Below are 27189 nucleotides of genomic sequence, written 5' to 3' on the forward strand. Positions count from 1 at the left end.
TTTTATGGGGGGGGGAAGCCGTGCGCTTGATTTAACAGCTGACCGACATAACCTCTGGCCATAAAGCAAGTACATACTTTTCCTAAAAACATTAAATAATTGGCCGTGCAAATTGCACATTTGTGAGCAAATACAAACACGCGGCTTTGGGGGGGGGTCACGCAGACCGCTTGCATGATGGGAAAATAACAAGCTTCCACAGAGGAACAACAGCCAGCAGGACAGCGTCGCCGTAGGCAAACTGTGATTAAATTTTAAAAAACGGTGTCAAACGTGTAGAGGCGACACGGGGAAATGTTAACCTGGTATCATGTAGTGGAACACGAGGTCCAGACCAGAGAGCCGTAGTACGACCATTAAACAGACGCAAAGCGATTCACAAGGTGAGACTAATGTCAAAAGATAAAATGACTTAATTTCAATTTCCTGTACAATCACTATATTCATCAGCACGCTGGGCAGCAGAGTTCTGTATATCAACACGTGGTTGCATGCACAAGTTATCAAGGTTTTTTTTGTAATTGTCTTCATGGATTAAATTCACTTGAACCTTTTTTTTAAATGACAACATTTGATTGAATTTAACTGAAGGAAAGTGGCCCATTGACGCACACTGAGATCATGCAACACATTCTGGTACATAGGACATTCTTCTACTTGTCCTGTGTGATAACGAGATGGGGAAATGTTACAAACAAACAGCACACAGAAAGGACATGCAAGGGCAAACCAACAGGGAGGCACATTTTGATGGGGGGGGGGGGGGGGGAGTGTGCAAATTCTGGCACAACACCAATCCTAAACAGCTTATTAGCATGCCAGCTGAGGGTTCCCTCCGCGCACAAATAATGAAGGCAAAACAAGACGGACTACCTACTGTACGCTGTCAGCGCTGGCCACACGCAATCAATCAGCCGCCGGCGCCGGGCAGACTGACCGGACGCGTTGCCCCGCGCGACCACAGCTCGGGTGGTTCAGGCGGCAGGGTCTGCGAGAGGAGAAGACGCGGTCGATGCCGCGTGAAAAAAGGGTCGTCGCCATCCGCGTTGCGTCCCCCGTTTGGGGGGGGGGGGAGTTGTCTCGGTGGCGAGGGAGACGAACGCAGGGCAGTCAAAGCATAGGAGTAACGGGCTTAAACAAGGTTTGTTCACACAGGGTAGCAAAATAAACAAAGGTTCCATTAAGTGGGAGCGATTGGGACAGTTGTGCCAAACAAATAGAAATCAAGATAACAAAATTAGGCCTGGCTAACTACCTCTGGGAAAGAAACAAACAAAAATGGCTTCCCTTACTGCTCTAAAAAACATCCACCAAAATACAGAGGGCAATGCACACATGTACAGGGTACCCCAAACGTACCTACTGTCCTCAGTCTCTCACCACAAACCTGCACTTCTCGTTGTGTCAGTGCGTGCAGGAACACCTTCCCCCCTGCAGAACTCTTCAATCTTCCTTTTAACACCCCCCCCCCCCCCCCCCCCCCCTCAGGTGATTGGCCTGCTCTCTTCGGGCACCCAGGTGCAGGCAGATTGGCACCTGAAGGGGAAAGACAAGGGAGGAGACAGTACCAAAAATCAGCGTGCGGTCCAAAGCTAAAAGAGACACGTCTGAATCAGAAACCTGAGATCTGCCCGGCGACCCGGCACGGGCTGGCGGCGGTGATTTGTGACCCCGAGCCTCAGCGAGAGACCCGTTTCTCAAGCCGTGCGTCTGTCTGTCTGTCTTTTCACGAAACTGTCGACTGCCTCTTGAATAATTGCAATTCCCCCCCCCCCCCCCCGCTTCGATTTTGTGACTGACTTTGAGACGCCGTCCCGGCGAGCGTCACGCATTGGCCGCTGAATTATCGAAAGCAGATTAACAGAAAGAAGAAGAGAAAAGAGGAAGAGGGAGAAGAGAGAAAAATCCAAATGGCACCGCTGAGAAAATGTCTCCTCCGCACCTTTCATTCATCGAGTCCAAATATATATTTTGATGGTGGTTTATTTTTAAATAAACCTTAATCCTCCGTTCACCCTTCACCGCGAGGCGGATAATTATAGTAATCTGGTCGAAGGGAATTTAATTTTCCCAGACAGTGAATCCTCGCGGCGGGATTGACGCCTCGCTTTCGCGAGCGGCGTGCGCAGGGTCCCGCTATGCTGACGGCGGTCGGACGGCGGCGTGGAGACGTGCTCGGGACGCCCAACCGTGCGAGTTCTGAGATATTAATTAGCACCAGTGGCCTCCATAATGATACGACACGGTCGCAAGGCCAGGGATCTGCTCCTGAGAAACTACGCGATTGTTCTTTTTGTTCTTTTATGGAGGTGAAAAGACTGCCTTTCAAAGTAGGACAGCCTAATGGCCCTCTCCTAATATCCACTTCAAATAAAAATAAAAAAAAAGATTTCCAGAAGCTCCGCGCCTCATGTCGGGGAAGTTCTTTTGAAGACGCTCTTAAGTAGGAGAGAGCTTTAAGATCCTCCGGTTGTTGCCACACAGGCCCAAGCGTGTAATGCAAACGGCGTTCTTGCCCTGCCCTTGAGCAAGACAGCGATTCCCCACTGACTCCAGCGCCAGCTCCGAAAGAGGGGGGGGGGGGCTCTCTGAAGATGAAGATGACCCGGAAACCCTGACCTCCCTGGAGGGGGCCAAGTGAAAAGAGAAATTTCACTGCAGGGGGGGGGGGGGGGATTGAAGTATCACACCCCTGTCACTTTATGCAGGCAATTTGGGGGGCGAAGGGGTTTAAGCTTGCATTTAATCCCTGAGATACGAACGCCTGGTGCACTGGGGGTATGATCCTCGACACTGTGGTGTTTGTGTTCTGTGTCGATTGACGAAACGTGATCATGTGATTAATGTTAACGTGTGTGTGTGTTCGTTTCCCCGCCAAAGGTCGGTCACGAGTTCCATTTGGGTCAGAGGACGTTTGTGAATTGGCAGGTGGTAGAAAATAAAAGGAACCTACTTCTTTGTTTGTCTATGACAATTGTGTGAATTTTTTGGGATTCGCCCCAAATATCGAGTTGGTCCGTGTCTCTGCAGCGGAGCACCCTGGCGAGTTCACACACTGGAGTGCACCTGCTGAGTGAAGGGAACTGTGTTCTGCTGTTTTCCCCTCATTATTCTCAGTGAAGTCAGCGAGGAGCCTTTCGGTTTGTTTGTGCGTAGCCGCCCGAATCCATCCGAAGAATTCGCCTTTGAATTGCTGCATCGCTCGTCAGGAAGCGGCCGCGTAGTAACTTTGAATCAGAATACGGAAGAATGCCTCGCCTCCATTTTGAATGCAGACAACACAGAATTTAGTTTAGCGGAGTATTTGGAGACTTTACAAATGAATATTGACTAATAAGGAACTTAAGAGTTCCAGCGGTGACGCCCAGGAACAGAAACTACTTTTCCTCTTTCATCTTTTTAACCCTCCCTGTGAGTCCGGCCTCAGGGTGGATTCACCCAGCGAGACATCTCGATCCACCCCCCCCAGTGAGGTCCACTTAAAAGGGTGTAAAGTTTTGCTCACCAACATGTTAACGCCAGCCGTGAGGGGTACACACTCAGCTCAGGCCAAAAAAATGACATTTCTGTAATCCCCCCCCCCCCCCCCCAAAAAAAAGTCTCTCCAAAATAAACACATCATTAAATTTTGCTGCTCGAACCCGTCGAGCCGAGAACCCACTCAAGCCAACGAGCAAAGCAAGGCAACAAACTAAAGTTTCACTTTGAATTAGGAGAGAAAGAAAGCAGAATATTAATATTTCACACAATAATTCACACTTTTCGGCTTTGCTACACCTGTTCAAGGACCTGTTCAAGGACCTGTTCAAGGACCTGTTCAATGACCTGTTCAATGACCTGTTCAATGACAATACAACTTAGCTTAACAAGATCTCTCGTTACTGCTCATCGCGTCACAACAACTTCACCGAGCCGGTTTACCATCACCTACTTTTTTCGCGAGACACTTTTTGATGTACAGTAATTACACAACACAAATGGGTCCTAAACATTATTCAGATTCACACTTCTAATGTGTGATTCAGAAAAATGTGTGAAAGTCTTTCGCGATACCTCGTCGACACCAATCTCCGTTCCGACGGCACGCCGCCGGCGCCGCGGGGGGGGGACACACGCGGCCCACTCCGTCTCGGCGCCGCGCTTATTAGGGACGTGTGAATGACTTCTCATGTACGGATGGCTGCAGGGCGGAATCCACGGGGAGGACCCCCCTCCAACCCCCCCTAACCAGGCACACCGCGGCAGGTCGGTGGGCAGCAGGTTACGGCGCCGTCTGTCGTCGGGACGACCGCCTCCAAACTCTTTCCCATTCAGTCGATTTTGAACAGAAGGGTGGGGGTGGGGGTGGAGGGGGGGGACGCCTCAGCGGGCCAATCCCCGCCAGCACTCGGCATTTTGCAGGGAGCGGCAACCTGCCAAGACGGCCATTGAAGCTGCATCGCTATTGTGTTGGTCTTTTTTTTATTTAATGCGACACTGTTGTCTTCTCCCCCCCCGACGGCAACAATGACTCACGGCGCCCCGGCCTTGTGGAGGTATTTGCAGTGCGCCGCGGACGGGGGAGACGTCTGAAACGACTGCACAGATTCCTACCGAAAAGAGCTTTTGTACCTGGATATGAAGGAAATGTAAATACATGAAACCCAACTACCCGGCACACTTTTCTAAAAAAGGCTCCGAACCCGAGAGAATTCACATTCAATATATTATTAAACGCATGTGGAGTGAGCCAGAGTTCCACTGATGAGGCATAAAACGTATGCGGTTCAATGCTTCATCTTTCAGCCCAAAAAGGGTGCCGCTGCTACATTGTATCACCTCACCGGTCGCACAAAAAAAGTGTTAACGCGGTGGCCCGTTCCGCTGACGGGGGCCCGTGCTGCTCGTTATTGTGCCACCGCTGCTGCTGGCTGCGTGCACCGACCTCCCCGAACCGCCGGCTGCCACCTGCTTCCCTCTGTCCTGATCGGCGATACCACCCCCCCCCGCGAGCATTAGTCTAAACCTGTGTAACCAATTAACAAATGATCCCCCCCCCCCCCCCCACTCGCCAACAACATGCTTCACCGTGCTCCTCTTTCACTCGGTTCACCTCTTCTAGGCCCAGATCCAGATCCATGCTCACTCTGTCCGGGACTGGCTTTCTGTTCTGCTCACTCTTGTTTTCCCGCACTTATAGTCAGTCATCTCATCTTCCAAATCCTCTTCTTTCCGATTCAGCTTTATCATGTCTTCTCCTTATCCTCAGTCGCTTGAATTCCGCTGGATCCATGACTTGGATTTGAACATTCCCCTGCAGCGCCTTTTTAAACCCCAAGTCAATCTTCTCCTCATATTCCTCATGGGCTGGATCCTTGTGTCCCGGGTTTCGGCACCAATTTGTTAATCACAAGGAAAGATTCCAATGACAAGAGTTTTCTTGATGCATGAAAATGATTTTATTTCCTACTACTTTACAATTCTAATAAGCACGGGGGGGAAAGGGGTTCCGGGGGAACAAATGCAACATGGAGCCTGTTTGTTCGCTCCCGCGCGGCGCGTCACTGGTTCCTGAATCCCATCGGAGGCCGCGCCCACTTCAACCGTTCATGTCCATATATGGAGACATGCGTCACACCTGGTTGAACTCCTTACTGCAGTGGAAAGGTCTCCATGTGTAGAGCTAAACAAGCTAATTAGGGACATGCAATATAGCCACAACACTGCGGATCTGCTTCGAAGGAACGCAGGGAGCGGATTGGTGACCAATCAAGTGACACCAATACGGAGAGGCGCCCCCCCCCCCACGCCCACGCCCCCTTGCATGCAGTCGGTCCGCCAACCGGGGCTCGTCGCGTCCTAATCCCGTTGCAGAGAACAGACACAGCCTTGGCAGAGTGCGTTGGAAACATGGAGGTCCCTGCTGATTATTTAGCCCGCGCAATTATCATAATGGAGGCAGCGCAGGGTTGTACGTGAATAGGAATTGAATCATCACTTGAAAGGTGCCTCTTTACCCCGTCGCGCCTCTCTCCCTCTTTCCAGTTCTGGCACAAGAAGGCAACCTTTCCCTACTCGCCTGAGATTAAAGCACACGACGTAGCACGTGGGGGGGGCCTCAGAGCTTCCGATGACGTGACTACTGTTTACGCAGTAACACAAGAGAGCGCCAAAGAGATCCGCCAAATGTCAGTGGATCAAGTATTCATGGTTGACACAGGCGGTTCCTACTCTACATGCTTCAAATCTCGCCGGTTCTTCACTTGCTCTCATGCTAATGATTGTCTTTGATTTAAATCTTTACAGATGGTTCCGTACCTTTTGAGGGATCAGAAGTTACATAAAAGCGTTTTATGAAAAAGGCTTTTGCTTTTCCGTCTCTTCCACAAAGTTGGAAATGTGTTTCATTTCAGAAATGCAGCCTAAACTGCCTTTTTAAGGGCTAAACTGCAATCACCGCTCCGTGGCCACGATGGCTGATGACGATATTACATTTCTCATCAAAAACAAGAGACTCATTTTAAAACAAATTACTTTTGTACCATTCTTCCGACAAAATAGCGTAGCATATTGCCTAATAGCAAATTGAAATGCGTCTATAGGTTTTTGTTCTCACCGTGATTGTCCGACTGACCGTAATTCCAGAGGGCAGCTGGATTGCTCTCAATTTTTGCCTTTCTTTTAATTTAATCTCGCTCCATCGCGGACGGGAAGTAAATGAGCCTGATCATCGAAAATTGTGATGATTTTCCATAATGCGACTGTGCCATCTGGATGCGGCGCGGCCCCCCCGAGGGAATGGTGGAGGTTCACGTCCGAGGGTCAACGCGCCGCCTTTTTTTTCGCCTCATAGTTTACAATCAGTATAAAATCATCTTTTGACATCACATCCAGGACTAATATGCCTGCTGTACACGTCGTACGTAACAAAATAGTTCGTACATTTCGTTCACATTTAACACATTAACAATTAATTTTCAAAGCAGATGAAGAACAGACGATGACGCTTCGCTGATCAAACCCGCCAAGACTATTGTTTATTGTTGTCTGGTCTCCTCTGTTGTCTGCTGTCCTTGCCAAGTTGTGGAAATTCCCAAGCTACAAAGCGTTTGACACCGGCGCCAAATAACATACACCTTGATAACCGAAAAGGGGGCTTTGAACCCATCAAGCACGTCATGTGGCCTGAGCGTCCATCGGGTTGCTGCTGAGCTCGGGACCCGGTGATGCAAACCCGGATGGGTGGGTGACTCTGAGTAGTTTGAGCTAAAGCTGCGTTTCTGGGAAGCTTTTAAGCCTCTTTTGGGTCATTGTTTAGAATATTATGGCACAGCGGGCGGTTTTTTCTGTCGGGTCAAATCAATGTATCAGTGAGCTATGGTTTTCATGTTTTCCCTCCCTTGGGTCAGATAATCAATCGGAGTAGCTTTAAAATTAAAAGGAGCCAACGGAGATTTTATGTGAAAGTGCTCAGAAAATCCAATTACGTTTTTCTATTGACCTGTCCACAATGACTGAGAAAAAGGACTGTCTGTGAGGAGGGGGGAGGGTTGGGGGGCTGAGTAAACACTTTTGGGGTTGGTCAGCTTTATTAAGTCTTGAGCGTGGCTGCGGCCTCCATAGCATCCTGCGCCCCGTAGCTTAGCATTCCACCTCTCACTCACTTGCTTGGCAGCCATCCATTCGAAAAGCGCTTTATCTCCGCAGAGATGAGAGAGACAAAAAACTCCGGCATATCCCACCAATATGACCTTGCTTATGTTTTCCCTCCTTTTTTTTCCCCCTCCATTTCATGTCTGCGGCCATCTTTCAAGAAGACTTCATGCATTTTAGCCCCCATACAATCAGGACGACGTTACCTTGAATCCACTACAAATGAAATATTGTGCCTGCAGATAGTTGTACTCAGGTACTCTCGTCAGGACGGATTGTTACTTTCATTACCTTGAAAATGAAATATTGTGGTTTCCGTCAGTTGTACTTAGAATCATCTGATTGAATGCACAGAAGTCACTTATGCTTGGTTCCATCCGGAGCTGAAATAACGATTTTCGCATTCCTCTTGGGGCAATAGGCGGAGGAGTAATCTACCGTATCGGGTTTATACAGATGAAGAAATTAACAACACTGAAATCTGGGTTGCACCTTCCTTGTTTGTGTCGACCACGGTGCTCTGCAGCACTGGCCTGTAGTTCTTTTGACAAAGGAAAGGGATGCGCACAAAATGAGACCAGTAATATATATATATATGTCTATTCTGTATATCGACAGGATGCAATTTTAGCACGATATATACGAAGCATCTGTAAGGTCTGTAGACTAAAACCGCCTGGGCTCAGCCTACTTACAGACACAGTTTAAAATTGGCTGCTGCAAGCAAGCTGGCGACAACTCTTTAAATATGTATTCATATTTTCATACTTGTTGGATAACGCCACCCCGAGAGAGAGTGAAAAATGTTTGAGGGAATACACCGGTTTTGCTGTTCTGAGACTCGTGCAGGAGGGCACCGCTATTTCTGCTTCCCCCCCCTCCCCCCCGTTAAAAGAATAGAGTTCGGCTGATAAGCGGCAGCACCCAACAGCGTGCTGGATTTATTTCCCTAACACCAGCACTCAGCGCACCGAGGCCAGGATGGGGGGAGGGGGGGGGGGGAGGGGGGGAATTGTCTTGTATCCCCCGCCTCCCTCTTCCTCCTCCTCCTCCTCCTCCTCTGCTCCACCTGCAGCAGAGGAGGAGAAGTGAAGTGCTCTTCAGTCTGCATGTCAGAACGAGGCAGCGGCGGAGGTGGCCTCTGCGACGGGCTGCAGCATGAAACCCTCCCCCTCCGCCCCCCCGCCCCCACCCCTCCAATGTCACACATGAAGCTGCACGCGGACTCCGAGCGTAGATTGTTCTGGCGGCTTACAGCGATGCTGGCGTTGTCTTTCTTTCGTGCGATTATTACTGGATTTGGTTAATCTTAATAATTATGCCGTATTAATCTGTCATGGCAAGAAAATCGTCAAAGAACGTTTGTCATGCTGGGCCACGTTTAGCTTTATAAATGTGAGACAATTCTTAGCTCGGAAAGAAAAAGGAAACACAGTTCCTTCGTTAGCTTAAAGCTAGAGAGGGTTATTTTTTGAGATGATTGTTAAATTCTCCTTACACCCCGGCAGGAATCGAGAAATCTGAAAAACAAAATGAGGGGAGCATCGGGGGTTGTGGTGGCAATTAGTGGAGGAATCAAAAGTATCTTAAACTTGTTCGTGATCAAGTATTTATTACAGACTAGCATATAGAAAAATAAGAATGCCAGTGGCGGCTTGTGGATTTTTTTTTTGGTAGGGCCAGCTAATCAGTTATAGTAAACATCCAAGGATGATTCAATGCAACAAAGGGTATCAAACACACATTATTACTTTGCAGTTAAATATTTAACAGTTTAACATAATAAGGACATCTTATTCAAACAACTCAGTACATCACGGAATATTCAGAATATGATAGCTACCATAACTATTATTGTCTGATCCAGAGGTCCGGCTGATCTGGGGCCAGTTGTTTTCACGTCCAGTCCTTCTGTCAGACGTCTCTTTGAGGAGAGAATGGACCGAGGTAGGGTCTGGTCCTGTTGGAGGGACATCGCTCGCCCTTCATCAAAACGAGAGAGCGCGGTGACTTCCATCACTGATTGGCTAACTGCTTCTTCTTCTAAAATGTGTTTTTAATGTAAACAAACGCCCCATTGCCCTCAATGGAGCAGCCGGATACACAGAACGCATTTAGGACAAGGCCGTGAAAGGGAAGAATTGCCCTGTTTCCTCCCCCCATCGCAGCCCGGCGGTGAGCAGTAGGTGTTTAGCAGAAAAGGCACACATACCCTAAATGGGGATAACTGTTCCTGTTCCGATGGTAAATGGAAGAGGTCACAGAGGAGCCAAATCACAGTGTGCGTAGAAAACATTTTTTCCCCAACAGGGTTTTTTTTTTTTTTTTTAAATTTGACACAATTTAAATGACTGGAACTACCTGCTTCTCTGGTAGATGAAATGTTTGTGTTCATAATGATATTTTTGGATGAGTGGCTTTGATTGGAGGGCTGAGGCTGGATTCAGGCGACCTTTGGAGCTGGTGCTTTTTACGGAAAAGAGCCGCATTATTCCAAATCTAGTGCAGGATGGTGATGGTTTGTGCAATTTTTACTGCATTTGATGTGTAAATTCATTTTAATTGCCAATTTATCCACCAATTGTTTCCTTAGTCTGTTTATCTGCAACCATTATGTGTCCAGTGTGATGTATCCAAACGTGCGTCTTTTTTTCTGCCTAAAAGTCCATAATCCAAAGTTTTTGAGTTAAATATCACATGTGATAGAGACAAAAATAAAATCCTCTTCTTGCTCGAAAGAAATACTCCAAAGATTCATCAACGAGGAGAATACGGTCGATGCATATTCATTTTATGTAGATCAATTCATCAATTTGTTGACAAAAAGCCATTTAAAAAGATTATGCTGGCGGATTTCTATATTTGTTTCGGGCTTGTTTTATACAATGAACACCCTAAAAAGACCTAATATTGAATTTATTCTACTAATAAGTATTTTCTGTGTGAGCAAAGTGTGGTTTATCTCATTCCTTTCTTCCACAGATCTCCACTTAAATCCAAAAACAACAAAAAAAAAAGATATGTACATTCCTTCCTAAAGGGAAATATTCCCCCATTGCAACAAACGTTGGTGCTCATCATGAGTCAGTTCCACGGACTCCCCAAATGTGTATTCATCCACAGCCAGAAATTCCTCCCTTATTAATCCGCTTGGTCCCGAAAGACTGCGCACACCGTTGCCAGCCTTTGTAGGAGACTAATGACCCTTTGGAGCAGAACAAAAGTCTGCGTTTCTGACCCGTTTCCAAAGATTTAGCTCTTCAATCGCAACAAATAAGCTTCGGGCTGCGCGCCACGGGCCCCAGTAGGAGGGTCGGCGTGTATCGACGGACGGACGGACTCGCCGTGTTTTTTTTTTTTTTTTTTGATCTCTTCCTGGGATTTGTAGACAAATAATGAAGATGTTGGAAGGTGTTAACATTTCAAAACGAGGAGCACGAGAGTTATCGAGCCCCACGGGCACATTAGTCCTTACGCAAGAACCACTCCCACATACACATTAGTGCTTTGGAGGAATTAGATGCATTTTTATCTCAAAGTAAATTTTCCCTGACTGTCGTGTGTAATTAGTTTCCAGGTATCCACCTATTTTTTTAACTAATACATTGTATGTTACTTCACTTTGAAGCGATTTTGAGAAACGTACCACATAAATGGCATATGAACAATAATCATTACATTATCCTGTTTGACTGCAATTTGAATGAGAGACTAATCTATTCAAAATGCATTCAATTAGCCTAACAATATATCACCATTAGCCTAAATCGGCTATTATCGTCTCATTCTTCATTCACAACGTAAACACCTCAAACGGAAACGATTTTGACTCCGTCTTCGCTGCGGCCATCGACCACCTCGCCGCGGCGAGAGGTTTTTCTGCCCGCTGAAACATTAGTTTGTTGTTATTTCAGTGGGAGTCCGACCCCTCGGGTGACACATTAACGTCGCCCGGCCATGTGTCTCCTCGTTCTCCTCTCGCTAAACGCTGTCGGAGAGGAGTCCTTTGAGGGGGGGAGGAGGGCAGGACTTGGACGCGAGACACGTGGCGGTTTAAACGGCGTGCGAGTGGAGCTAAGCCTCAATCCTTGCCCGAAGACAAACAGGTGGCCCCCCCTTTTCCACGACGTTCAGGCTGCTCATTTACATCCACTCAACCCCCGGTCCGGGTCGGGCAATTCTGCACATGTGTCTTTTTTCAGAGACCCCAGATCAGCACAAACGAGGACAACGGCGAACGTATGCAAATGTAATGAATGAAGTGGTGAATGAATGAACAGGAAGACACTCAGTCTAACGGACAGCCCACTAAGTGGCCGTGGGCTTCCGTCTCCCTCACAACGTGGGACATGCCACATTTCATTTCCTCATTTTCTTTTTTTTTTCTTCTTTTTTTTTTACCCATTTCCCATCAGTTCAACACCCACTGGATCAATTGCAAATGACTGATCAGTAAGTTGCATAATAAACAATGTCACTTAAACAATTTGGCATTTTTCCGGAAGTCTTGTTCCAGATTGTAGAAATGCAAATTGGGACATTTGTCATTTTTTTGTCGCGCGGGGGGGAATAATGTTTTTGTACATAGAACAGACCAAATTCCCCCAAGTAGAACTCTGAGGGGAAATGTTTAATATGCCAACAAGCAAAGACAAACATCAAAATCCCCAAAAAAAAGAAGAAAGATGTGCCTGCAAAGCACGTTGCTCAATAATGCAACATCATTTCTTCTTACGTTTGATCCTCATAAATGCGCAATCTACGTCAGTTTGACTTGCGTGGAGCGGTGTTAACATCATTCTTCTTGTAGCCACGGGGGGGTGGGGGGGTGGGGCTCCTCTCCTCTGACGCCTCAGTTCTCGCGGTTTGCAGACATTCGGTCATTTTGCGTTAAAAAACGATACGAGGGTGAACCCGCGAGCCGACCACACCCGGCCCGTTTGGAGTGAAAACGCAGGTTTCACAACTCTTGACAGGACCCTTAATTGTGGCCTTGAGTGCTCCGAAAAGACTCCACACATTAAAAAAAGCCTCCTTGCTGGGCGCGTGCGCCCTGATTGAGGCACAAGTTGCCCCCCCTCCCAACACACTTCCCCCCCCAACAAACTCATTAGGAACAAACAGATTGGGCAAATCACAGTGGTGTCGGGAGATAATGCCAGTGGCTGCTGGTGCGCTGAGGAGGGGGGGAAGTGAGGGTGGGAGTGTTTTTATGTTGCTGGCAGGATTTTAGATGTAAGCAGCACTGCTTTCAGAGGCTGTGAATACATGTTGAGTGTGCCTAGATGGAATTAATCCACTCACTGTTCCACCGACAAAAGGGAGGAAATATGTTTTGAAGCAAAAAAAAAAAAAGAAAAAATGTTTTTTTTCTTCCCCACTGCAATCCCTTTATTTTATGAGGCATTCTGTTCCGATTAAATGTATTCAGATCGAACGTTTCATTCGCACAAGGCTACAATTATTCCAGTGAGCGATTGTTCCGACGCGCAGCGCGTCGCTGGCTTTTCTATTCGTCTTAAAGCGCTCGGGCGGAAATGCCACGAGAGACGCGTTACTGACGGCTTCACATTCCCCAATGCGTGCGTTGTTTGCCATGTGTGACATTTTGTGTTTCTTTCAGGTGGCAGCACGTAGTTGTTGTAATTCCAGCCAGACAAAACGAGCCCCCCCTGCCAGCGGGGAGAGGAGGCGTCATTCGATCCCCCCCCCTCACACACACACACACACACACTCGGGCCTCCCAACACCTCGGCTTGGCATGGCAGCCTTGGCTGGGCCACACGGACAGAAAACCAAAGGGACACACGTTCCACATTGCAGGGCTCCTTTCTGAGGCACCGGCACCGGAGAACATTTCCGCCTCGCTCAACCATTCTTACAGTTTAGAAAGCACCTGTCACGATAGACCTGCTTCCCTTTATGCTGCTGGTGGCTGGATGGGAAAGAGAAGATGAAGCGATGAAGGGCCGAATGCTTCTTACGTGAGGGCCAGGGGCCGTTGAATTTGGGCGGCGTGACACAACGCTGTCGCATTTTGTATTTTACCCGGGCATGCATGCATGCACGGCATGTTCGGGGTGCGGTGCGTATTGATTTATTTGTTGCTCAGCACGCTCGTGGGCAGGAGATAATAAGGGGTGACAGCGGCAGCGTTAACATTGCCGTGGTAGGTACATGCTGTACCGTTTGCGCATGAACGTCTGGGTTCTATTTTTGTCCCGAGCACACTTAGGCTGAATGGACTAATCTAATCTGATTTGATCTAATCTAAGATAACCGAGTAACGAGTTTCTTGTCAGTCACTTGATTTGAGAAATGATAAATCCTGCATGTAGTTATTTAAAGGCAATGTTAGGCCTCTCCACCAACCAATCATGCTGTTCATGTGAGATTTTGTCCTGACAAAGATTTGGATGGTAAAGACAAATCCAGAAAAATCCATTAATCATGAATCAATGAAAGAGTTGTTTTTGTAAACCCCGGATATGATTAACAGATAAATAATTACAGAGGATGAAAAGGATGTAGCACATTGCAGGAAAATGTCAAAGTGGAGAGAAATGACCCCCATTGTTTTGTCACTGTGTAGCATGTAATCATCAATGGCTGCGTGTCATGTGGTGTTTTACAACAAGTTGTCTCAGGGAAGAGCAGCTTCCTCTTTGCATTCATTCATTTTACAGGTTGTTAGGATGGACATATTTTCCTTATAGAGGGGGCCACGTTCATGGTGCTGAAATGCCAATGTTTTAAATTGTTCTGTGACTTGGGTTTTGGGGTATTAAACAATTTCAGGATCCCAACGAGTAATGGGCTTGCAAGAAATGGATGTAAATGCTCAAAGTTCTCGTTGTTAGTGCAGATGCATCAGCTTCTCTGGAGTCTGTAAATCTGGGACGATCCTGTGTCAGCGTGCTAACAGAAAAGCAAATTATTTTCTACATAGTGCATGGCAATTGAAGCTGTTAATTGATCTACATTCAATGAGCATTTTAGCATTTTAATTAGATTGCGACTGAAAGTAATTAATATTCCCATCATTTATTAATCAGTTGATTTTGATGAAATTGTTTGGACCGTGTGCAGGAAAAGAAATGGAGAAAACACCTGTTATAATTTCCCAGAGCTTGGGAGCTTGAGTTGCATCTTGTATTTGTTGGTTTTCTGTCAGTTCATTCTCTGCCTACTTTGTGTGGTTTACTAAACGTAATCCTCTCTTTTCTTGTTTCCGCAGAGAACACAAACAGCAGATGAACTATGAATGGTGAACAAAATGATCTCCTCCCTCCAGCGCCAGACAATGAGAGGTCGTAGGCTGAAGGGGGCGCTGTCCAACCCCCTCTTTGTGCTGCTCCTGGCCCTCCAGATCCTGGTGGTGGCCGGGCTGGTGAGAGCTCAGACCTGTCCTTCCGTCTGCTCGTGCAGCAATCAGTTCAGCAAAGTCATATGCACCCGCCGCAGCCTGCGCGACGTCCCGGATGGCATTTCCACAAACACTCGCTACCTGAACCTCCAGGACAACCTCATCCAGGTCATCAAGGTGGACAGTTTCAAACACCTGCGACATCTGGAGATCCTGCAGTTGAGCAAAAACCACATTCGCAACATTGAAATTGGCGCTTTCAATGGACTGGCCAGCCTCAACACCTTGGAGCTCTTTGATAATCGGCTCACGACAATCCCAAATGGAGCATTTGAGTACTTGTCCAAGCTGAAGGAACTGTGGCTACGGAACAACCCCATTGAAAGCATTCCATCTTATGCCTTCAACCGGGTGCCCTCGCTCCGAAGGCTGGATCTAGGTGAGCTCAAACGTCTCTCCTACATTTCTGAGGGGGCCTTCAAGGACTTGAGCAACCTGCGATACCTGAATCTGGGAATGTGCAACCTCAAGGAGATCCCCAACATCTCGCCCCTGGTGAGGCTGGAGGAGCTGGAGATGTCTGGAAACCAGCTGTCCGTTGTGAAGCCCAGCTCCTTTTTAGGATTGGTGAACCTCCAGAAGCTGTGGATGATGCACGCCCAGGTCCAGACCATCGAGAGGAATTCCTTCGACGACCTCCAGTCCATGGTGGAGCTCAACCTGGCTCACAACAACCTCACCTTTCTACCACACGACCTCTTCACGCCGCTTCACCGCTTGGAGCGGGTCCACCTCCACCACAACCCCTGGAACTGCAACTGTGATATCCTGTGGCTCAGCTGGTGGCTGAAGGAGACGGTGCCGGCCAACACCAGCTGCTGCGCCCGGTGCCATTCCCCCGCGGTCTTCAAAGGCCGCTACATCGGGGAACTGGACCACAGCTACTTCCAGTGCGACATTCCCGTCATCGTGGAGCCACCCAGTGACCTCAACGTGACGGAGGGCATGGGCGCCGAGCTCAAGTGTCGCACGAGCTCGCTGACGTCCATCAGCTGGCTGACGCCAAACGGCTCGCTGGTGACCCACGGGGCTTACAAGGTGCGCCTGTCCGTCCTCAACGACGGGACGCTGAACTTTACCAGCGTCACGATGCAGGACACCGGGACTTACACCTGCATGGTGAGCAACACGGCGGGCAACATTTCTGCCTCTGCCGTGCTTAATGTCACTTCCGTGGAAAACAGCGGGGTGACCTACTTCACCACGGTCACCGTGGAGACCATTGAGACCCCCGGGGATGACAGCCAAACGCCGCTTCCCCCGTTCGGCTGGGTGTCGTCCTCCACGACGAGAGGCACTCCCGTCTCGACGAAGACCACGGAGCGGACTTACACGATTCCGGTCCTCGACCTCGACGGGGACGGAGCCCACAACGGCCTGGACGAGGTGATGAAAACCACAAAGATCATCATCGGCTGCTTCGTGGCCATCACGCTCATGGCTGCCGTCCTGCTGGTCATTTTCTACAAGATGAGGAAGCAGCACAACCAGCAGGACCCCGATGGCCCCGCCTCCTCCATGGAGGTCATAACAGTTGAAGAGGAGCTCGCAGGTGTCGCTGCCATGGAGAGGCACCTGTCGATGCCCCCCCTGGAGCACTACAACCACTACAACACCTACAAGAGCTCCTACCACCACGGCCCTATGCTCGGCACCATACACAGCTCGGTCACACAGGAACCTTTACTGATTCAAGCCTGCTCAAAAGACAATGTACAAGAGACCCAGATCTGATCTAGAATTTGACTAAGCATCCAGTATCAGCAGTTTCATACCAGGAGTACGATGGACCAAAACCTGGAGGTGAAAAGAGAGTCTGAATTACATTGACTTGACAAAAGGTGATGGCGATGAATCAGCATTTGGCAAAGGGACAACATGTGATACTTTGACGAGTGTCTTTACAAAAACAAAGATTATTTATTATAAGTACGTCTAGTGGCTAAATGAAGAAAAAACTTTTGTGATAGCTTTTTAGCTCATTTTATTTCTCTCTCTCTCTCTCTCTCTCTCTTTCTCTCCCTCTGTGTGCGTGTGTGTGTGTAATACTGCACAAGGGAAGGAATGGTTTACAAAATCTGAATGCGTAATCTATCAAATGCAGCTCGTACAATTTGGCACAATTTGGCCTTGAACAAAAACGGATGCAATGCCGCTGATGTCATACTTGATGATTTGACCCCGATCATATGTTTCGTTGAAAGTGGGTTGCTTCGGCGTCTACAAGCGTCTACGAGCGCTCCTGCTGCTGCGGGATACCACGTCCAATTTCGGCAGAGGTTTAAGAGAGACAAAAACCCCGAATGGGGTCATGTTCGTTGCCTTCATATTCAAGCTGTCACTCAATGCAAAACGGGTCCTTTTAATGACACGGCTCCGGATGATATCACAGTGAAGCCAGCATGCCTGAGGAGCACAGCAGCCAAATTAGTAACTGTGCATTTCCCCCCGCGGCTCCTAAACAACAGCCATACGTCCTTCACTTTAATTAAGATTAGGTTCCCGCTCCCTCCCCCCTCCTTCCCACCGCTTCTCTTTACGCGTCAAACCCCCGTTACTTCCTGCCTCTCTTCTCCACTGCTCCTCTCTCCTCTTGTCTGAGCGCCTCGCCCACCCCCCCCCCCGCCCCCCCATCCACCCTCTCCTCCTTCCCTCCGTGTCCTCTGGTTTCTCTTTTTTGATTGTCTCTCCGTCACCTGGCTCCCTCCCTCCCACCCACCCTCCTCCTCCCCCTCCTCCCCCCCCTTCGCCCGTGTCTCATTTGTCTCGCTTTATCCGCCGGCGTGTGCCGCACGGCAGCAGAATATTGCCCGGGTGAAATGAAAGGGGAGCATAAGGCTGCAGTCTGTAGCCTGCATGTTAACCCAGTAATGATCTACGTCCACTCAGTGTCGCGTTACCTCGCCCCCCCCCCCCCCCCTCCTCCTCCCCGGGGTCACGCGAGCTCAGGCGCTGATGGTCCATCTGTTACAGAGATAAAGAGGCAAATGAGGCTGCTTTGCAATGTGCCGTGACCCTGTCAGACTGACGCAGACTGGGGGGCTAACGCAGTCAGTGAGGGAACCCGCAACAAAAATAAAGAGGAGCCGGGTTATGGCTCATTAATCTGTATCAGCGGTTCATTTGCAGACGAACAGAGGAAAGCTGATAACGGAGCAGCGGGACACTTTTCCCGCTCTCCCTGTGCCCAACATCTAACCGGAGGGGGGGGCGGGGGGGGGGGGGGTAGAGGCCTTTGATATCGGAAAGCAACCCTCGCTCGGTCTCATCATTGTCGGAGAAAAATGTGCCCACTTTGATGTTGCATCATTTATAGACCATCAGAACATTGTCTCTCCTGTAGTCTGTTTACGCTTGGCTTTTCTTTTTTTTTCATTTAGACTTTCAAAGAGGGGGGGGGCTTAGGGAAGGATAGTGAAAAGGGATGAAAAGTGAAGAACGGTGGGTGGAGGGGTGGAGGGGAGGGGAGTGGAGGGGGGGGGGGGCAGACTCACGATGGCCATGAGGGGTCTTCAAACAGATATATGACAGATATGAAGGGGGGGGGGGGGAAGGAATAAGGAGGCAAAACTAGCCATCAGACTGTCGTCATGGAAACAGTGACCCTGTGCAGAAAGTAAGAAGAGGTAGATGCCTCTTGCTTTGGTCTCTGCGGCAACGAGCACATTTTGAATTTCTCCCCACTGGTCGATTTCACAAATGCGACAGATTTATCGACTTGGACGGAGTGTGCATTTACAAATGGACTTGATGAGAATTGAAATATCGCCGCGTGGTGTGAAAAATGTAACATTGCATTATTGATTTTCCACCCCGGTGAGGAGGAACAGCTCACCGTAGAGCTACGAGCCCGGCGAAGCACCGCCGCTCACACAGAAATCACGCTGCCCCGTAATCAGTCAGCCTCTCAAATGTATTTTTGATTTCCATACCACGAAGGAATGGTGGAGGAGGTGAATTATGCATTTTAGAGAAGAAAAAAAGGCAAGGGGTCATGTGTGGTGAGGTGGAGAAAGTGGAGCAGGAAAGCGAGAAAAAAAACAACAAAAAAAACACAAACCTATTCATCCTTCATTCAGCCTTTCAGCTGTGTGAAAGATGAAAGCAGTGCAGCCATTGGTCACGTCGTGGGGTGAACCATTCTTTCCCTTTCCACTGTTTTCTTTTTTCGATGCTCAAATCCTTTTCAATGCTTTCGGTGGCTTAATGATTCAATGTTGACGCTGGCTACAGTGGAAAAAAAAATAATAAAAAAGGTTGTTTTTTTTTTATATATATATATATATATATATATGGGGATGAGGGTTGTGAGCTATTCATAATGAATGGGGGATATATCTGTATTGGTTTTTGCTGGAGCCGGATGGCTCCACGTGGAGAGATATTTGAATGCCAGAATGAAATTAAGCCTGACCCGCAGAATGTTGGACTTGAAATACCAGCAGAGTGAGCTTGATTTTTTTTGTGCAAACCCCCCCCCGCCCCCTCTGCCCCCCCGCCAAGCCAAGGTGATCAAATTATCGTGTGTTATCTGCCAACTGTCTATGTATGGGGAGGATTACTGTATGTGGTAATATTCCCTCTCATTTTTTGGAGAGAATAATCATCAAATGGTTACATTTATACGAAAAAAAAAATATTTTCAAAAACATAACGCAAAAAAAAAAAAGATCTTCAGATCATAATTTTACATGTGCTTCAATTGTTAAAAAAAGACAAAAAAGATAAACAAAAACAAGAAAAAAAAACAAGAGACTGTGCTTGTAAGGAGTCCAACTAATTTCTCTGAGGATGATGTTCAATTATTGATACCTGAGATTGTAGTTCATACTGTACATGAATACAAATAAAATTGCAATTCTTTTTTTCCAATCGATGTCATAGAATTTGTTATTGACAGGGAAGTCGTCATCATTTTTGCTGCTTTTTGTTTCTTCTCATTTGCACATGAAAACTTTGTGCTAAAATATTCAAACAAAGACAGATTACCGAGCTGCTCCCGGGATGCCGGAGTGAGACGGATGTTCCGTGGAGAAATGCACCGGCTTATTTCATGGAGGTCAGAGGAGGGAAGTGGATCTCTGAGAGAGAAAGGAACTGATCTCTCCGTGTTACTCGTGGGGGGGGGGGGGGGAGTCGGATTCTTTTATCCAATTCCAATCGCTCCATCCGTCTGACAGAATCATTTGATCAATGCGGGCAAATTTGTGAATTTTTATAAGCGACAGCGCCGTGGTGAGCTGAAGAGATAACGGGTTTGTGCAGGTCAACGCAAAGTTAATACGAAACTGGATCCTCGGACAAGAACCCGATGGGTTTTTAAATTATTGCAACAACAACTAAAAAAAAACATGTTACTGATATCAACAGTTTTAATTCATCTTCACAAATGAAAACCTCCTTTTTGAAGAGGGCGTGAAGCTGATGGAGAGGCGGACTTAGTGGGCCACGATTACGTAACGAGTCTCAATTAAGCACATTTCAGCAGCCGCCCTGTTCAGACAGCTTAGAAGTGTGAGAGAGGGTCACTGAAGTGTTTCACGTCGTTAAAACAAAACCAGGCATCCAACCAAAAAAAAAAAACAATTCAATCAATTAAGCTGAAGGAAAGTCTGCAGGAAGCAATAACGATTTGAGCAACAAAAAAAAAGCGAGGGCCTCGTTGGTGAGCATGTGAGAGATGGAGGTCTATTCACAGGCTGTGAATCAGATGATCGTCCCAAGTTCTGTGGCTTTAGAGCCGGATGTCTTTTTTTATTCGGCAGAACCTCCATTTTATTCCATTCCACTTTCATTGTGTCGCAGAGAGGCCGGAGTCCCGGTACTTGTGAGCATAATCTGACAAGGAGAGAAGAAAGGGGCTGAAAATAAAGAGGCCAGGCTGCTCCCTTTCGTGGCTTTGAGGCTTTGCGCGGTGCGTTCAGGTGCTGGTTGCGGAGCGCTGGACATCTAAAACTCGGTTACTGCGCTGCATTCAGGGAAAACAAACAGTAGAGCCGTTTGCTCGGGGGATATTCACAGTTTTAGTGGGGGGGGGGGTTTATTACTAAAAACACTGCTGTTCATCAGTGCACAGTGAAGCCTCAGATGTTGGAGGTACCTGTGGCACATAAATATACAACAACACAACAAGCGTCAGCGAGGCACAGAGCCTCCCTGGAGTGGCCTTTTTTTTTTTTTTCTTTTTTTTTTAACCAGATAAAGAAAGCCGTGGCATTGAGGCAAAACAATAAAAAAAACTGCCTTCAAGAAAAAAAAACACCACCAGAGGGTTGCTACGGGGGGAGCAGGTTAAAAAAAAACCATCATCTGAAATATGAGACAGCGACTCCACTGCGGGGTCACTACAGGTTTTAGTAGCTTTATCAGCAGAGCTGAGTGTGAAAGATGCTCAAAGACGTCGTTAACCTCCCCGAGGAGGGAAAAATAAGTCTTTTTTCGCATTGATGAGCTTACTGTTTGATGAGTAATATTAGGTCAATGAAATGAATTTGTCGTACAGCCGGGCTACATAAAGACCAAAAAAAAAAAAAAATGAATGCATCATCACAACACAGTTCATAATATTGGAAAGGTGATTAAATAGCCATTAGCACATCCAGATTTAAGGGTTTGTTAAACCTCAAAAACACAGCAGTTCAAGCTGCTCAGAGGCCGAGTGTAAGTCATTCCTGCCCCTCGTCGACGTGGTTCCTGCTGCTTACTTCTCTTTTTACCCCCCCGAGAAGAACCCGAGCGGGTCACCTGACCCCGGCTGTTGCTGTGCCGCGCACCTCCCACAGCGCGCAGATGCCATCTTTGTGCTGCCGCTCCTCCGCGTTGAGGCCGCGGCGGGAACCCCCCCCCCCGCGCCCCTCCCCGAGGATGAAGAGGCGGCAAGGCAGAGGTTTATCTGCGGACCCACATCTCATATCCGCGGCCTGCAGGAAGTGCAACGTGCATTGTGAAGGGAAAAAAAGAGGGAAGTTGATATCCTGTAAACGGCTTGATTTGGCTGGTCTGTGTGTGTGTGTGTGTGTGTGCGTGTGTGTGTGTGTGTGTGTGTGTGCGTGTGTGTGTGTGTGTGTGTGTGTGGATCTTTAAAGAGCCCGTGTTTTGAAAGAATTTCATTATAACAATATTGGCTTTTTGCAGAAGGATGGAGCTTTTTTGCGGTGGCTCTTTGCGGAAGGCTGCGCCAGGCGAGGAGGGGGGGGGGGGGGGGTTCAGAGAATGCCCCGCGCACAAAGTAATCTGCGTGCGTGACCCCGCGGGCCCGCGATTACTTCACTTTCTGGCACTGGCGCCGCCTCCACTGCGGAAAATTAAAAACACGCTTTTGTACTATAATATATTCTACTGTGGTTCGTGACACCCAAAAAACGGGGGGGGGGAAAAAGCGCTGATTTGCGGCCGTGTTCATCGCTAATGTTTCCCCCCCCCCCCCCCCCTTTTCAGAAAAGCTCGGTTCCGGGGGGGGGGTCTACTTTCTAAGAGGAGGCGGCCCGGGTTAAACGAAAGATGGTTATCCACCGCGGTGCTGTTGTCCGTAATCGAGAATGCAACGAGACCCGTTACGCAGAACGCAGCCGAACAGAAAGGGAGAGAAAGAGCGGATTGAAAGCCCATTTCGTACTGTGCCGCCGGCTCGGTTCCCTCGGGGGCCCCAAACCATGTCGGTGCATCATCGTGGTTGTTATCGCGAAGCTTGTTGCATCCTCTCCTTTCACAATAAAGCGCGCCTTTTGTCCCGGGATTAACACGACCTTCGGCTGATATTACTAAATGAGGAACAAAGAGGAAAATTGCATGAATCTAGTTTTGTATTCAGTAACTAAACTCGTCGGAAAGAGTAAGTCAATGTGAAACAGATGTAGGCCAAGGACCAACGCCGTGTTTCCAGGCTCTCTCAATATAGTTTGGCATCTCTTGCAGTTTTGGCAGCGATGCGACCAGAGTAGCTGCAGACATTTGTCTGCACAGACTGGATAAGACAGGGAGCCAAGTGTATGAGGAGTTCATGGAGAAAAGATGAGGAAAATATATATATATATATTCACGTGGCCCCGATGTACTCACTCTGCACGAGTACGCGTGTGTGTGAGCTGCCAAACGTTTTTTTTTGCATGTGGTTTGATTAATACGCCAGTTAATGGATAATTCATCACGACATCCATCCGAGGCAAAAAGACGATTCAAAAGGTAACATCATTCCGACTTTAAAGGCTTTATGTCGCGGCGCTGAGATACCCTCTTGTGCCGTTTTTTTTAATGCCCGCGTTACCGGGTTTTGTTCAGTCACGGCTGAACAGGCGCCCGGATGTTATCACGCACGCCTCAGAGCGAAAAGCACACTGCCACGTACGCGGCCTCCGCTGCCAGATAGGCCCGGGGACGCCGTTCGCACGCTGCCGCAATCAGGGGGCACGAGCGAAGGGGGGGGGGGGGGGGGTGGAGCGGGCGGGCGTGTTTCCCTGACGGCAGCCGATGCCACTTCCACCTACGAGATCCGAGGGCGGACTCGTAGCACGCCGTAGCACGCCGTAGCACGCCGGCGGCGCCTGAAAGCGATGCTGCCTCGGCGACTCAGGTGGGCTGAGAGTCTGCAGCTGCAGAAATGAGCTTAGGAACGGGGGGCGGGCGGGGGGGGGGGGGGTGCTGATGTGAGCCCGTGTTGCTCTTCGGGGTGGAGGAAGACATCTGCTTTCCTTAATCTGTACCAGTGTGCGTGATTGCTGCTACAAAAACCACAAGCGGCTAAATCTGACAGATCAAGTGATGGGGAAAAAAAAAAATTTTGTTTATTGAGGACCTTTCAAGGGATGAACATGAGGTGCATTTTCAAAGGAAGAAAAAAAAAAAAAAAAAGATAAGATTATTTCCTGACTTTGTGTTCCAATATTTTATATCGTGCTGCGCTTTTTTTTTTCTCCATGACTGAGCTGCTCCTCAGCTGTTGTTTACCTGTAAACAAACAACAAAAGCGAACGAATATTGCTTAAATGGCCTTTTGAGCACACAATGGCACTTATTTCCCGCGGCTCGTGCCGGGATCCTAACGGCTCTGGATGTGGCGGCGCGCAGGAAGCGGAGGCAGCGCGCGACCGGCTAATTGCCGCCGACTAATTGGTAAGCGAGTCGCACGGGGGGGGGGGGGGGGGGCGAGGTCGGCGGGACGTCGCAGCGCGAAGTGGCAGACTACGCCTTTTTTAAACACAGGCCTCCGCGCAGGCCGCCGCTGTTCACCCAAGAAGTTTAGAAAAAGTCCAAACATCCTCTGGACGGGTCCCGCTGCACTGCATATCGGCGCTGACTTCATATCTGAGTAAGTTGGCAGGACTCATCGATTCCCTTGTCAGATATTTGCAGCTGCGGGCGTTTCTCTGGACTGTGTTTTTATTTTTAGTCTCCAGTCAGTGGGGTGAGGGGGGGGGTGGAGGGGGAGAGGGGGGGGGGGGGGGAGAAGCGCTTTATGCTAAACACGTGTTTGCCCGCATTGGCAGACTCAGTTGGCAGTGACATCATTACTCTCTGGCCCCTTTTTTTTTTTCTTTCCCGCGCTTTGACAGCTCAGCCGTGGAAATGACCGTCTGCCCCCCCCTCTTTCACCGGGCGTGCATTCCGGCGGCGACGACCACCACCGGGGTCCCCGGTGGCTCGTGTCCTCATGACGGCAGGAGGACAAATGAAATATCGATCCGCCCTGCAGGTTACTACAAACTGGAGATGGTACTCAAGCTGTTGGTTTAATCAACTGTTCAACAACGGGTCACATGATCTCTATGTCGGGGGGGTTAGCAGCAGAGTGATGGAAACCCTGAATAACCTCCCACAAAAGACCCGCTCCACATTAGGCGCATGCGACTGTTGAAGCTGCTTATTAATATTACCGATAATATCCGTCGTGCCAAAATGAGAATCAGTCGTGGATCTCCTGATCCGCATATAAACCAGAGGAAAGGTATTAAAGCGGCACTAGGCGATGTATTTGCTTTGACACGTCATCATGATGTAAACGCGGCCCGCACAGAGTCATGGCGGCGGAGTAATGGCGGCGAGCCCCGTTTTCGCGGCGCGGTTTTTCTGCGTTCAGGAGAAGGCGAGGGCTCGACTGACGGCTCAAACAATGCACTTCATCCACTTGTCAGCCGAGCGGTCTCCCTGCTTCTCCCCCCCTTTCTCTCCCCGGCAACAGAGACGGCGGAAGGGTCTGAGTTGGAGAAAAAAAAACCAAACACAGCCCCGGAAAGTGGCCTTTCGTCACCGAAAGATTCAAATAAAACAGCTACAATTAAAAATGAGAGAAAAACATGAGTATTCAAATAAATCCGTTTAAATGCAAAGGCTGAGAGGGAATCTGTTTGGACATTCAGGAGTTGTTTGGCCGATGGCAAAGGCCCAATTCCCCACTCTGTCCATGCACATATGGCAAAAGTCCAATCTCATACATATATATATATATATATATATGTATTTATGGATTCACGCCAGGGAATATGTCAAGGAAGGCTGTGCTTGAGAATCTCATAACGCGAGAATTAACGGAATTAAAATGACCCAGCCTCGTTGGGATTAAAAATAAATAAAGAGAAGGTGACGGGCAGCCGGTTCCAGGCGTAGAATAGCTGTGGCATGACGCTGCACAATTATTCCACAGCAACTTGTACCACACAATTCACCAAAAAAAGACGCCACTGAGGCACATTGGATGTCAGACGTTACAAAGAGGAAAAAAACCTTGTCGTTGATAAAAACCTCTTCTTTGCAGCCTGCCCGGGCTTTTGAAAGAAACATGGCTGCATCGGCTTTTCAGCAGGTTGGCCCGCTTAAATTACTTAACTAAATAACTAAATAATGTTGTACTTCAACCCAAATGCTGCGTCCTGCATTAAACTTTAATCCCATTTGGGATTTAGTGGGCAGCCTGATAGCAGTGTATGGTATTTGCATAATCAATACTAAGTGCTGTAATCCTGCAGGATAATCCAATTTCTATGATCATAATTTAGAGCAACAGAGTAACGCACATATAGAAGTGTAATCGCACTACATTTCCCTGACTGCAGTCGAGTGCACCGGCGGAAACGTCCTTGAATGCACCGCGCGCTGAGGTTCAACGTACATGCAACACCCTATTCACCAAACCATCTAATATTGTTTATATGTAAATATTGATATTCTAATAGAGGCATGAGCTGTTGCCTAGCAACCGTTGCTGTAAGTGGAAGAAGACAGATGTGCGGTGGGAGGACAGACGTCGGACAGAATTATTTCAAAAGCAGCGGAGGATCGCGAGGAATATCAAATAAAGTAAATCAAGAATAGTCTCCAAAAGAAAGACCAAGAAGAGGGAAATCTGAAATCATTAAACACAAGGATGGGTCGATGGTAGAAAACATAGCAGGTCCAAATGACTTCATTGGAATAGAACACATCAAATATAAAGGAAGACAGTCAACAGTCTTTAATAGTTAATAAATATATATCCTTGTATTTCCATCTATCTATAACAGTTAATAAACATGATATACAATTCGAGTCATTACCTATTCATTGGGTTTTCACCAACAACAAAAAATGGCACTAAGCTGTGTGCCGTACAAACACAGCCTCGGTACCATCACTCAGCGCTTCTTCTAACGGGCTCGTGCGGCCCGACGCGTCGCTCCGCGCCTTAAAAGTGTTTTGACAGTGTTTCTGAGAAGCGACGCGGCTCTTATCAGTGAGCCAATGCGTCATGGATTCCTTCGCGATACGACCTCAGACTGAATGATTTGAATACTAACTTTACACACACACACACACACACACACACACACCACCTCATCCCACAGACATCCCTGGAAAACAGGCTTTTTAAAAAAATGTTTGCCAGTGTTAAATGGAAAATGGAGCGTGCCACTCAGGATATACTGTACACCGCTACTGTAAAGCCACATGTAGGCTACTGAAATAATCCCTTAAAAGCAAGTGAGAGAGAGAGAGAGAGAGAGATCAGAACTCACCGTTCACCTCCAGAACCTGGAGTAAGCACTTTTGTTGTTATGGAGCCTGGAGCCGTGCCAAGCTTCATCCAAAGACCTCCTCACCCCTTGAAAGGATTACATGCCTTGACATTTTGACATTTGTATACATACAAATTACATCTCCCT

The 27189-nt window shown here is 48.1% G+C and overlaps 1 protein-coding gene across 1 annotated transcript in view; it reads left to right on the forward strand.

The window, feature by feature from the left end:
* The window catches only part of lrrc4cb (leucine rich repeat containing 4C, genome duplicate b), a 35343-nt gene extending 17638 nt beyond the window's left edge, over positions 1 to 17705 (forward strand). The window contains exon 2 of the mRNA XM_037449388.2: positions 14870 to 17705. Coding sequence (XP_037305285.2) covers positions 14897 to 16792 — 1896 coding nt within the window. The 5' untranslated portion in view covers positions 14870 to 14896 and the 3' untranslated portion in view covers positions 16793 to 17705. The remainder of the gene's footprint in view (positions 1 to 14869) is intronic.
* Positions 17706 to 27189: the final 9484 nt, after the last annotated feature.

The sequence above is a fragment of the Pungitius pungitius genome, chromosome 4 (assembly GCF_949316345.1).
Source record: "Pungitius pungitius chromosome 4, fPunPun2.1, whole genome shotgun sequence".
NCBI lineage: Eukaryota > Metazoa > Chordata > Actinopteri > Perciformes > Gasterosteidae > Pungitius > Pungitius pungitius.